Source organism: Bos indicus, chromosome 1, assembly GCF_029378745.1.
Source record: "Bos indicus isolate NIAB-ARS_2022 breed Sahiwal x Tharparkar chromosome 1, NIAB-ARS_B.indTharparkar_mat_pri_1.0, whole genome shotgun sequence".
NCBI classification, from domain to species: domain Eukaryota; kingdom Metazoa; phylum Chordata; class Mammalia; order Artiodactyla; family Bovidae; genus Bos; species Bos indicus.
The window spans coordinates 82,254,460-82,268,380 of NC_091760.1; the positions used below are offsets into that span (position 1 = coordinate 82,254,460).

General features: G+C 41.9%; 1 protein-coding gene across 1 annotated transcript in view; it reads left to right on the forward strand.

Moving 5' to 3' along the window:
- LIPH (lipase H) overlaps positions 1 to 13,921 on the forward strand; it is a 53,485-nt gene that overhangs the window by 11,859 nt on the left and 27,705 nt on the right. Inside the window, exons 2-3 of the mRNA XM_019958472.2 lie at positions 5,156 to 5,523; positions 6,630 to 6,738. Coding sequence (XP_019814031.2) covers positions 5,156 to 5,523; positions 6,630 to 6,738 — 477 coding nt within the window. The remainder of the gene's footprint in view (positions 1 to 5,155; positions 5,524 to 6,629; positions 6,739 to 13,921) is intronic.

Here is a 13,921-nt window from a genome sequence, read left to right on the forward strand (position 1 = left end):
GTTTCAGGTTTGTGGTATGAAAAAACAGGTAAAATTTATGGGAAAAAATGGAGTGGAATTCACCACAAGGAGGAAGTAGAATATCTATAAATCCTGGGGGAAAGCATATAAAGTCAGAGCATCATTTAGTCCAAGGAGTTCACTTACAGATGAGAATAATATAGTGAATATGTTATCCACTAGCCACCCCACACTTATCCAACTTAAAAAAAAAAAAGTCAAGTTTAATTGTAACTAATCAAACTGCATCCAGGAACGTCTCGGAACAATCAAACAAAAGAAACAGGATAAAATTGTCCTATTGAAAAAATTAACAGTTTCTACTAGCCCCAGAGCCTGTGAGGGTTAGATCACGGGCAGTCCCTCATTCCTAAGGCTGGTTCTGTCCCCCATGCAAGTTTCTTATCCCTTGAGCACAGCTGGGGATGGGTGAAGGGCCATCCAGGAGCCTGTCTTGAAAGCAAGAGCGAGTCATTCAGGAGCGAATGGAGAAGGCCAGGCAAAGGACTCACTGTGAGCAATGATCTTGTACTTGCTAGAACTAAAACTACATAACCAGGGAAATACAGTTCTAGAAGATAAATTTTATATAAACTTCACCTTCATTATACATGGCAGTTCCTGTTCTGTAAAGGCGCTCAGGCACTGAAGTAGCAGTTACTGGACCATTGCTCGGAGGGGAAATAAAGGGTTAGGTTCTGGGGAGCCTCTGGTTACAGCATTTTTTTTTGACTGATCAGTTAATACATAATCTGATTTTACATGTGTTTCTGTTTAAAGACACTGTATTTAATATATATCATTGACTCGCTAACATTGAACTCATGGCTGTACTATAACTCATAGCTGAACAAAGCTTATGTAACACATTTTCTCTGGAAGGTAACATCACAGCCTTTATGAGTTTAGAAACTCCAGCCAGCAATTGAGGACTATGTTTGGGGGATTTTAAACAGAGAAATCACAAAGTAAAGGCACAAGAAGCAAAAAATGTGGCAGTAAGAGGCTAGGAAAAGGACATTTGTTGCAAGAACTGAAACAAGAAGGCAGTCGTTGGTGTGTTTGACCACTGCTGAGAGTGTCGTGTGGAGCAACTCAGATTTTTCTTTTTGCCACTCGGCACAGGTCTGCGCATGATTAATTTCAGAGGTTACAAATACATTTGGGTTTTATTTTAGGTCTTTAGATAGAGTGTTTACTACTGTGCTTTATCACTTGCAAATATTCTGCATTCTTATTTTATATGCATTAAATATTATGTAATTTTTTAATTTATTAAAAATAAAATTTCTGCCCTCAAGGGCTCCCAGTCTGCTGCTGAGGTGTGGGTGGCAGTCACACTCCTCTTTCCTCTGGGTTTTAACTAACTGAGAAACTGACCCGTGGCTAAAAGTGTCAGCTTTATTGTTGACATAGCTGGATTTTGAAAAAGTGGAAGCCAAATCATTTTCTCCTTCTAATGTAAAACAGAGGTCCCCTGCTGACCTTTCCTCAAGTGGCAGGGTCTACCTGTCACCATGGAGGAGGATAGAGGAGAGAAACCATGGAAGGGAAAGGGAAAGAGGGGGCCCTCCTTCCTAGGGAGTGGAGTGGGCATCCCTGGGATGAGGCACACCCAAACCACTGAGATGCAGAGCAGGGGTGAGAAATGTTTGATTTGGGGGATTACAAATAAATTTTGAGTAGGTGAATTCACAAGTATGAAATTCCTGAATAAAGAGGACTGACTGTATTTTGACAGAGGGAACCCAAAGTGTATGTTTGTGTGAGTACATTTGTGTTTGTGTTCTTAAAAAAGGGTTAAGGAGGATATACAATACAGGAGGCAATATGTGAGCAGTAGCTTTCTCAACTTTCTTGGTAGATTTGGAGGAGCTAGAATAGATAACACTAAATAGAACAGAAACACTCTCTGAGTCATATACCAGTACAAAGAGGCTTAAATATTTATTTTTAAACTGAAAAAGTAATCGCCAGAAGAGCTAAAAGTAATTTGGAGTTATTTGGAGTTAGTTATATAAAAGTAATTTTATAACTAATAAAAATCAGGAGGTAGACACTGGATCAGAGAGGAGAAGTACTGAGTATGCTAATGCCCTCATCATTCATATCAGAAAGTCATTAGACACTGTCTCGAATTACTCAAGCAAGGACTGGAGCACAATAAGGAAAGACAACTGTTCTGACAAAGATCAGCAGCCGGATTCATGGCAGAATTTTAAAATATGCTCCACGACAGTCTGAAATACAGTTTCCAGATGCCCCAAACTCCTTGCCAGGGGTTCACAGTGGAGCATAATTAAATCTGAATAAATATACCTACGTCTGGAGCACTTATGCATATAGTCCACTGACCTACAATCCACACTGACATCCCGTAAAATAGAAACAAAAGGATTTCATATAAAGTTATAGAGCTCAATTTTTTCTTGCCAGAAAAATTAAAGCGGGCTATAAACTTCCCAGCATGAGAAAGAAAATACAATGGAAAAAAAAGCAAAAGAGCAACAGGCAAAATCCACATAGCCTTTTCCAGAGCGCAAAGCCATTATAAACATAACTAAGACATTTAAAAATACTTGAAGTCACAGCGGTTCTATCAAGTGAAAAATAAATATTTACGTGTTCTGCCCTTCTTGCCTTTCAGTAACTGTCAACTTTAAGGGCTTCTAGAAAGGACTCAGCAGGCCAAAAAGATCACCCATCCTGTAGACATTAAAGTTGGCAGTTGCGGCTGAAAAACAGCTTTGGCCCCAAACTTCAGGACGCATCTCTGAGCCTTGCAAGTGCTCAGATACGTGGTTTTATGACACTTTGACCTAGTATGGCTCATTTGGCTCAAAATGAACAAACACAGTAATTAAGCAATCCCCTTCTTTGGAAAGGGCACTCTATCTTCCCCAATATGATCTCATTCATAATTAATATTCACTACATAACTCTCTTGGGCAGGTAGGTAGAGAGTGAAAAATGACATGACTTCCCCAGGCCACCTGGTGAGTCAGTCACACAACCAGGAACAAAACCCAGTTTTACTGATGGCTACGTCCCACAGGCTCAGCCCTACTTCGGCACTCTTCAATAAAATGATTAACTGGACAATTATTTACTGTTGGGCTTGTTCTACAAGCACCAGATAAGTTTCAGTCCAGGTTCTCCTGGGACAAGCAATCTACAGGAAGGGAAAAATGAAAGGGGCCAACTGATGGAGAAAATGTTTACATAGATGAATAAGTCCTGGGTGTATAATACACAGCATGGTAGTTAAAAAATACTGTATTGTATATTTAAAATTTATTGAGAGTTGATTTTAAATGTTCTCTTCTCAATATACACACAGTAACTAGGTGAGGTGATGAGTGTGTTAACTAACCTTATTGTGGTCATCATTTCTTAGTATATATAATATAAAGTGATGTCATACGCCTTAAACTTACTCAATGTTATTTGTCAGTTATGTCTCAATAAAGCTGAGAAAAAAAAGAAAAAGATAGTATTTACACTGCGAGGAGGCCTCACTGCACAATCTACTAGACAGTATAAAAGAAGGATGTGTGATTTGGGGGCTCAACTTTTTCAAATTATTCATTTATTTATTTATGTCTCCACTGGGTCTTTGTGGCTTTGCAAGAGCTTTCCTTAGTTGCTACAAGTGGGCATTACTCTTTTTGGGGGTGCACAGGCTTTTCACTGTGGTGGCTTCTCTTGTTGCAGAGCACAGTCTCTAGGAGCATGGGCTCTGTAGTTGGTCCGCAGCATGTGAAATCTTCCCGGACCAGGGATCAAACCTGTGTCCAGGTGGATTCTTATCCACTTCACCACCAGGAAAGTCCCTGGGGCTCAATTTTTAACCATGTCTTTTCTAGGGTAAGAGATTTCAAAGCCTCCGTAATTTTCTGTGTGTGTGGCTGTGCTGGGTACTTGGGTGGCATGCGAGCGGCCTATCACTCATTAATGTTCTTAATTATTTTGCCCTCAAATTATCCCAGATCTGGTCAGTGGAAGCCCCTTCCAGTTGGTTCCTGTGTCCCTGTGACATGTTTTTAAACACTGTCTCAATTTCTGCCATTATGAGATGCTCTAGGCTCTTCTTTTTTTAAAAAAATTATTTCTTTCTTTCTTTATGGCTGTGCTGGGTCTTCATTGTTGCATGGGCTTTTCTTTAGTTGCTGTGAGAGGGGGCTACTCTGTAGTTGTGATGCTTGGGCTTCTCATGCCAGTGGCTTCTATGTTGAGAAGCACAGGTTCTAGGGTGCATTGGTTTCACTGGTTTCAGGCTCTAGAGCATGGGTTCAATAGTTGTGATGCCCAGGCTTAGCTGCATGTGGGATCTTCCCGGACCAGTGATCAAACCTGCGTCTCCTGCATTGGCAGGCGGACTCTTTACCGCTTAGCCACCAGGGAAGCTCTCTAAGCTCTAAGCTCTCTTAAGCTGTTCTCTTTACATCCCCAGCCTTTCTTTTAAGGCCATTCTTCGAGTCCAGTCAGCAGGGTGAATGCTTAAAGATGATGCTTGAGCAAAGAAGGAAAGGCCTGAGAAAGGCCACCATGGTTAACAGTTTCAGATGCGTTTGAAAGGTGTAGAGCCAGGCACACCATGTTCTCCACCACCACTGCAGTTGGGAGCTGTGGACAAGGAAAGATGCTTTGACCCCGTAGATTCAGTTACTAAGTCCTCTACTATGTGCTGGGTACTGTGATGGATATATGAGATTAATCATAAGCCACCATTTCAAGGAGACTGTGGTCTAATGGGATAGACATCCATATAAAGAAATATCCATAGTACATCCCTGAAAATGTCTTCATTGTGCTGTCAATGTGGCACAGAGAGGAGCTGGGGAGTTCTGTGTTGAAGGACAGACGGTAACTAAGGCTGGGAGAGTTGGAGAAGGCTTCATTCACTAAGGTAACTTTGGGGTTATACCTTAAAAGAGGGTAGGATTTCAAAAGATGATTTTCTGAGTGAAAAAGAAGACACCACTTATGAACTCTAAATCAGATATGATGTTTAAACTTCATTCAACTAGATCCAGCCTCTTGCTAGGTACAGTAAGACACATGGAAAGAACTCCAGTGAGTGTAGGACAGAACTCCTATTTGATGTCTGTCTAAGGAAAGAACTGTCATGATACCATCTAATTTTTATTTTCAGACACAGATGAAACATGTCCTTCATTTACCAAACTGAGTTTTCACAGTGCAGTGGTTGGAACAGGACTAAATGTGAAGCTGATGCTCTACACAAGGAGAAACCCAACCTGCGCACAAGCCATCAACTCCACAGTTTTGGGGAACTTGAACGTGACTAAGAAAACCACCTTTGTGGTCCATGGATTCAGGCCGACAGGCTCTGCTCCAGTATGGATAGAGGACTTAGTAGAGGGTTTGCTCTCTGTAGAAGACATGAATGTGGTTATCGTTGATTGGAATCGAGGAGCTACAACTGTAATGTACAACCATGCCTCTAGTAAGACCAGAAAAGTGGCAACAGTCTTGAAGGAATTTATCGACCTAATGTTGGTAAGGAGGCATTCTCTTAGATGGTTCAGAGCCAAATTGGAATTGGCTCATTATCTGGATATTTAAAGCCAAGAGATATCTACAGTGATCAGGAGGACTATTTTTGCAGTGTTTTGCAAATGTTATTTGAATAAGCCCCCAGGAGGGTGAAGGGAAGGCGATAGGTATGGTTGTGTGGGTTGTACACTGAACAGGGAATCCATCTAAGAGAGCACCATTGTCTCTGTAGACACTGTAGATTTATATACCTATTATAATAAATTTCTAGTGAATGACAGCAAAGTGTCCTGGGGAAGGGACATCTTTTTCTAACTCATATAAAGTTACCTAATGGGTAGGAGAGGTTTCCTGGCTTCAATGCTCAGTTTCCTGGCTTCAGTGCTCAGTTTCCTCAACTTCCATAGCTCTTCCTTTTCTTAGACCTGCCAAAAGTTTAGAGATCAGATTATCCAAAACCAAAACTGATATACCCAATCTGATAAAAAGTGATTTGACATCGGGACTATTTCAGAGAGCCACACCTGGTGGCCACTGTGGCCAGGGGTGACATAAATTTTACATGACCTCCTCAGCTAGGCCACCGCCCTTGGGAAAGGGAATATTAAAATGACTCATGACCAGCTATCCCAGGACTAGGACAATATGCCCTGCCCCTGTCTTCCTTCTTCCCTCTCTATGGTAGTTCATTAACCAAGCCAGCATGAAGATAAAGGAGTTCATTAAAATATTTGGTTGCCCTTCTCCTCAGTGGGGAAGGCTTTAAGATGTCTCAGCTTGGTTCCCAGCAGAAGCACGAATGGAGACACCATGGCATAAAAATTAAGGCAGGTTTGTATTTGGACAGACCAGTTTGAATTCTGTCCTACTCCCTTCCAACAGCTGTTTGACCTTGGGAAAATGACTTCAGCCCAGTCAGTTAGTTTCCTCATCTGTATTATCAAAAGAATAGCATCTAGTTTGTGGGGGTGTTGTGACATTTTAATAAGGTAATGGACATAAGGCGCTTAGAAATGTTTCTCCAAAGTCAACAGTTAGGAAATTTCTCCAGGTATTGTCAACTCCTTGGCCCCTCACAATTTTTAACAATGGACCTTTTGAAATTCCAGGCAGAAGGAGCTTCTCTGGATGACATTTACATAATTGGAGTAAGTCTAGGAGCCCACATAGCTGGGTTTGTTGGAAAGATGTACGATGGCCAGCTGGGGAGAATTACAGGTAAGAATTACAGGTAAGGCTTCCTGTGAATGGGCTCAGGATAACCAGCCTGTGGACTGTGTTTCCTGGGGGAGCATGATACAGGCAATCCAAGTCCTTGGGTTCTAAGTCAGCTCTTCTAATTACTTAACCGCTCTGAGCAAATGTCCTCTTGTGCAAAGGGAAGACCATAGTAATAACTGACTTCAGCAGTATTAAATTTATTATTTAATAAAATATGTGCAAACACTTTATAAATTGTGTATGCTATAGAAAAGTTTGGTGGTGACTTTATTTCTCTATGGCTACAGAAACAGCCATGTCCCATGATGGGGATTTTGCCCCAAGCAGATAGCCTTCCTTTCATTTAATCCGAGATTGTTTGACCTACATATGTAATATAGCCCCAGGCATAGCCGGAGCCTTAGGGTAGGTAAATGAGATGGGAATTATGTTGTCTGGAGCTTACTCTGTGACTATCAGCTTTCAGACCAAGAAGAATAAAAACCCTCAGAAACACAGCAGGTGAAACTCCAAAGAAAGATCCCTTTGCTGGGTTCATTTGCCTGGTGCTCAGTAACTTTCCACAGTGACAGATGAAGGGCTGGGGGAGGCTTTCTCTTTTAGAGCGGCAAGGCTTCTGGCCATCCGTATCTTTTCCAGAATTGATCCTTACCCTGAGATAGCCATTCCAAATCTAGGCAATCTGGAAGGCAGAAGTGAATGGAAGGAGGGAGGGGAGAGGTAAATGATTCAAATCAGCTACAATTGAGAGGTAACCCTTTAAGAGCCACAGGACTGAATGTGGTACTTAACCTTGCATGTGGCCCTGGGCTAGTCTTCTGGCCCCACACCCCTGCCCCTTCTGTCTGTCTCTGTCTCTCATACACACATATACTCCACATTGGCTGTGTCTTCTAACCCTGGTACTTGAGGTCATATTTTTTCCTGGGCTATTTTTTTTTTCTGACTTTCACCCCAAATGCTAAGGTTGCCCTCATCTTATTCACCTGCTTTCCTAGGGAAGCAAAACATTTTTTCAGGTTTTAAAAAAGTATTTATTTATTTGGCTGTGCTGGGTCTTAGTTGCGGCACAGGGAATCTTGGATCTTTGTTGCAGCATTCAGGATCTTTAGCTGCAACATGCAAACTCTTAGCTGTGGCAATGTGGAATGGAACCTGCGATCCCTGCATTGGAAGTGCGGAATCTTAGTCACTGGACCATCAGGGAAGTCCCTCTTTTTCAATTTTTAAAATTATTACTATAATGTTTTAGAAAGCAACATGTGTTTACTTTTTAAAAATTCATTTTCCCTTATGGGTACAAAGGACAAATAGCTCAAATATGCTTGTTTTCTTTATCTGTTGGGAGCTTCTCCTCTGGGAGCTGGGACTTTTCCCAGTGGTGTGTTTAGAAGCTGATCAGCACTCCATACACACACACACACACACACACACACACAAATAAATGTATAGCATTTACTGATTCCATGATGTAAATACTCCCACTGTGGCTGATTTTAAGCTACTGACCTGACGTCACTGATCACAAAGTTTGGGAAGAGATAAGCTAAATGGGCTGTCCAGTGCTAGTGTTGGGGGCTCAAGCCCATCATTGTCTTATTCTATCTACCCCCTAATTTTGCTCCTCAGCCACCCAGCCAGCCTGTTCCCACAACTGCTTTGGATGGGAATACAATGTAATCTGGCCTCTGACCATGGAAATTTCCTAAGCCAGCCTCCCTTCCCTGGGCCCACATGGCCCTGCTTTGTGACCTGGACTCAGCCCACAGTCTGCAGCTCAATTTTCTGTCTCCTCTGACTGCCCCATGTTCTCCAATTCCTCATCCTCACTGAGCTCCAACATCAAATTCACCTCTTCCCAAGCGCTTGTCTCAGGGGTAAAGCGTTTCCCTTCCCCACTCACCTCCGACTGCCCTTCTTGAGTGGGATCACTGGATTGTGGGGCGGGAAAGACATAATCCACTCCCAACTCCTAAGAACTGGGCGGTTCTGCTTGCTAACTATCTAGGCCAGACTGTCTGCTTCGTCTCTTTCATTTCCCCTTTGTCTTCTGTTCTTGCTTTTCCTTTTCCTCTCCAGGCACATCTCCTGGTATTACTTTTCATTAATTTCTTCAAATGAAGATGAATGGATTTAAAAACATTTCAAGTACCTACATCACTTGATAATACATTAAATTTGAGTCTTATAAAAATCATCTTGGAGTGTTGGATACGGTGCCAACGTGCTGAATCAGGATCTCTGGTCTTGGGATCCAAAAGTCTCTACTTTTATTTATTTTTTAAAAACTAATTTAAGCCTAGCTTTCTTATCTTTTTTAAAAATAATTAATATATTTATCTGGCTGCACTGGGTCTTTGTTGTGGCATGTGGGATCTAGTTCCCTGACCAAGGATAGAACCAGGGCCCCCTGCATTGGGAATGCTAAGTCTTAGCCACTGGACCACCAGGAAGTCCCAGGAGTCTGTGCTTTTCACCAGAAGATTCAGGTGGTCTAAATACCACATATTAAAAAATGACCACAGATCTGTGTTGTCCAATATAGTAGCCATGAACTGCATGTACCATTGAGTACCTGAAATGTAGCTAACACAAACTGAGATGTGCTATAAGTACAAAGCACACACTGGATTTTGAAGAAAAATATATTAAAATATTTTGAAAAATATATTAAAATATATGAAATGTCTTATTCAAAATGAAAGATATATTAGAATATATTAAAATATGGAAAAAGTGATGAAAAATATATTAAAGTTTATTGAAATTTATGAAAAAATATATTAAAAACATACCTTAAATATATTAAAAATTTGGATTTTTTTATATTCATTACATGTTGAAATGAAATTTTACTGCTATATTGGGTTAAATAAACTGGGTTAAATAAAATGCATTATTAAAATCAGTTTTCTTTGTTGTTTACTTTTTAAAAGCGGTTGCTAGAAAATTTTAAACTATATATGTGGCTCACATTGTATTTCTATTAGATAGCACTTCATGGTGACCTTTGAAATGGGAGTGAGGGAGGCCCCTAAAGCCACCTGTAAAACATTGGACATTTGTCCTGGGAAGAGGTCAGAGGTCCAGGGCTTTCATCAGATTCTCAAGCTGGTTAATTTTGTAATCAAAGCCAGGGATCACTAGTTAGACACTTTGCTGGTGATCACAGAGCAACAAGAAAGTGCTCCATTTTTGTTGGTTTTGTTTCTGTTCTATAAAAATCTCAGTATTCTGGATTCGGATCTAGGAATGCCTTGGTAAACCTTCTGAAGTAGCAATTAATTCTACCTCTGTTTTGCAGATAAGGAAACTGAGGTTCAGAGAAGTGAAGTAACCTACCTAAAATCACACAGCTGGTTAATGCTAGGTTTGGGGCTCATGTCACCCCTATCCAACTCCAGTGATCTCTGCTCACACAAAGTATGCAGCTTTTTAAAGATAGTTTGTGATTTCTGGCTGACAGTGTAAGCTGATCATTTGCTATGACTTTTCTCTAAGGAGAGCATATGTTTACTGTGACAGTCCTCATTTGTGTCTTCAGTCCTGGCATAATTATTAATAGCAGCTTTATCACTTATGAAATTGCCCTGGTTTGGACTTTATACGATAAGCCAGTCTTTCAGCCATGGATCTGGAGGCTGCTATAAACTGAGGCTCTTACTGTTCATTTTCTCAGATAGTAAGTGCTGCTGTTTTATGTGAGGAGCGGGAGGCTTCCGCAGCAAGGTGTTTCTGAGGTTCTGAGTTTCTCATGCTTGATAGAGTCCACATGGGGTCTCACTGGTAAGATGGCTCGTTATGTCGACCAAGCAAACAAAGAATAAATCACAGTGATCCTTGAGACTGACCAAATTGCCCAAATGGCATCCTGTTATCTCACTGGCACCTATCTTCTCAAAGCTGTGGAATCTTCTCAGATTCCAGACCTCCAGCTACGTGACCATCCCCTCAGAATTTTTCATTGGTAGGGTGTAAGAAGGACTCTGTCAGAAAGGGAGGACGCTGGTCCTCCTTAAGAGCCAGTCACCCTCTCTTTTTCCTCTAATAAATTTCCCTTTTCTTGCCTGACTGCCTGGGTCGCTCTCTTTTTCTCTGTACTCGCCTTAAAATGCTGTGCTGATATGCTATGGACTTGGTACCTGGTTATTGATCCACCCCCTCCCACATCAGTTTCAGTTGGGAGCAGACAGAAGAGGAAGAAAAATTGGGGGAGAAAAAGACAGGGAGATAAGAAAAGGAGGCAGATAATGATATACCTCAAGGAATCTAGGGTGTTAGCTGAGGAGAAATGGAGAAACGGGCTAGAACCAGGACTGCTGAGGCAAGGATTCTCTCTCTTGAGTTTTATAGCACTGGGGATAGGAGATGTCATTTAAAATGACCTTCATAGATAAAAACTTGGGGACATCCCTTGAAACCTTTTCCACTCCAGGTAAGTTTCCAGTTAGTAGGACTGGAATGCAAAACTAGGAAGTCAGGAAACACCTGGAGTTGGAGTAACAGGCAAATTTGACCTCGGAGTACAGAATGAAGCAGGGCAAAGGCTAATAGAGTTCTGCCAAGAGAACACACTGGTCATAACAAACACCCTCTTCCAACAACACAAGAGAAGACATCACCAGATGGTCAACACCAAAATCAGATTGATTATATTCTTTGCAGCCAAAAATGGAGAAGCTCTATACAGTCAGCAAAAACAAGACCGGGAGCTGACTGTGGCTCAGATCATGAACTCCTTATTGCCAAATTCAGACTGAAATTGAAGAAAGTAGGGAAAACCACAAGACCATTAGGTATGACCTAAATCAAATCCCTAACGTTTATACAGTGGAAGTGAGAAATAGATTTCAGGGACTAGATCTGATACACAGAGTGCCTGATGAACTATGGACGGAGGTTCGTGACACTGTACAGGAGACAGGGAGCAAGACCATCCCCGTGGAAAAGAAATGCAAAAAAGCAAAATGGCTGTCTGAGGAGGTCTTACAAATAGCTGTGAAAAGAAGAGAAGCAAAAACCAAAGGAGAAAAGGAAAGATATACTCGTATGAATGCAGAGTTCCAAAGAATAGCAAGGAGAGATAAGAAAGCCTTCCTCGGCGATCAGTGAGAAGAAATAGAGGAAAACAACAGAATGGGAAAGACTAGAGATCTCTTCAAGAAAATTAGAGATACCAAGGGAACATTTCATGCAAAGATGGGCTTGATAAAGGACAGAAATGGTATGGACCTAACAGAAGCAGAAGATATTAAGAAAGGTGGCAAGAAAACACAGGATAACTCTACAAAAAAGATATTCACGACCCAGATAATCATGATGGTGTGATCACTCACACTCACCTAGAGCTGGACTTCCTGGAATGTGAAGTCAGGTGGGCCTTAGGAAGCATCACTACGAACAAAGCTAGTGGAGGTGATGGAATTCCAGTTGAGCTATTTCAAATTCTAAAAGATGATGCTGTGAAAGTGCTGCACTCAATATGTCAGCAAATTTGGAAAACTCAGCAGTGGCCACAGGACTGGAAAAGGTCAGTTTTCATTCCAATCCCAAAGAAAGGCAATGCCAAAGAATGCTCAAGCGACAGCACAATTGCACTCATCTCACACGCTAGTAAAGTGATGCTCAAAATTCTCCAAGCCAGGCTTCAGCAATATGTGAACTGTGAACTTTCAGATGTTCAGACTGTTTTTAGAAAAGGCAGAAGAACCAGAGATCAAATTGCCAACATCTGCTGGATCATGGAAAAAGCAAGAGAGTTCCAGAAAAACATCTATTTCTGCTTTATTGACTATGCCAAAGCCTTTGACTGTGTGGATCACAATAAACTGTGGAAAATCCTGAAAGATATGGGAATACCAGACCACCTGATCTGCCTCTTGAGAAACCTATATGCAGGTCAGGAAGCAACAGTTAGAACTGGACATGGGGCTCCGGCCACATCAGCCTGAAGGCGCCCGATCTCGTCTGATCTCGGAAGCTAAGCAGGGTCGGGCCTGCTTAGTATAAAAAAAAAAAAAAAAAAAGAACTGGACATGGAACAACAGACTGGTTCCAAATAGGAAAAGGAGTACGTCAAGGCTGTATATTGTCACCCTGCTTACTTAACTTTTATGCAGAGTACATCATGAGAAATGCTGGGCTGGAAGAAGCACAAGCTGGAATCAAGATTGCCGGGAGAAATATCAATAACCTCAGATATGCAGATGACACCATCCTTATGGCAGAAAGTGAAGAAGAACTAAAGAGCCTCTTGACGAAAGTGAAAAAAGAGAGTGAAAAAGTTGGCTTAAAGCTCAACATTCAGAAAACTAAGATCATGGCACCCGGTTCCATCACTTTATGGCAAATAGATGGGGAAACAGTGGAAACAGTGGCTTACTTTATTTTGGGGGGCTCCAAAATCACTGCAGATGGTGATTGCAGCCATGAAATTAAAAGACGCTTACTCCTTGGAAGGAAAGTTATGACCAACCTAGACAGCATATTTGGAGAAGAGTACTCCGGTACTCTTGCCTGGAAAATCCCATGGACAGAGGAGCCTGGTGGGCTGCAGTCCATGGGGTCGCTAAGAGTCGGACATGACTGAGCAACTTCACTTTCACTTCTCACTTTCATGCATTGGAGAAGGAAATGGCAACCCAGTCCAGTGTTCTTGCCTGGAGAATTCCAGGGATGGGGGAGCCTGGTGGGCTGCCGTCTATGGGGTCGCACAGAGTCGGACACGACTAAATCGACTTAGCAGCAGCAGCAGCAGCAGACAGCATATTAAAGAGCAGAGACATTACTTTGTTAACAAGGTTCATCTAGTCAAGACTATGGTTTTTCCAGTAGTCATGTATGGATGTGAGAGTTGGACTATAAAGAAAGCTGAGCACAGAAGAATTGATGCTTTTGAACTGTGGTGTTGGAGAAGACTCTTGAGAGTCCATTGGACTGCCAGGAGATCCAGCCAGTCCATCCTAAAGGAGATCAGTCCTGGGTGTTCACCGGAGGGACTGATGTTGAAGCTGAAGCTCCAATACTTTGGCCACCAATGCGGAGAGCTGACTCATTTGAAAAGACCCTGATGCTGGCAAAGATTGGGGGCAGGAGGAGAAGCGGACGACAGAGGATGAGATGGCTGGATGGCATCACTGACTCAATGGACATGAGTCTGAGTGAACTCCAGGAGATGCTG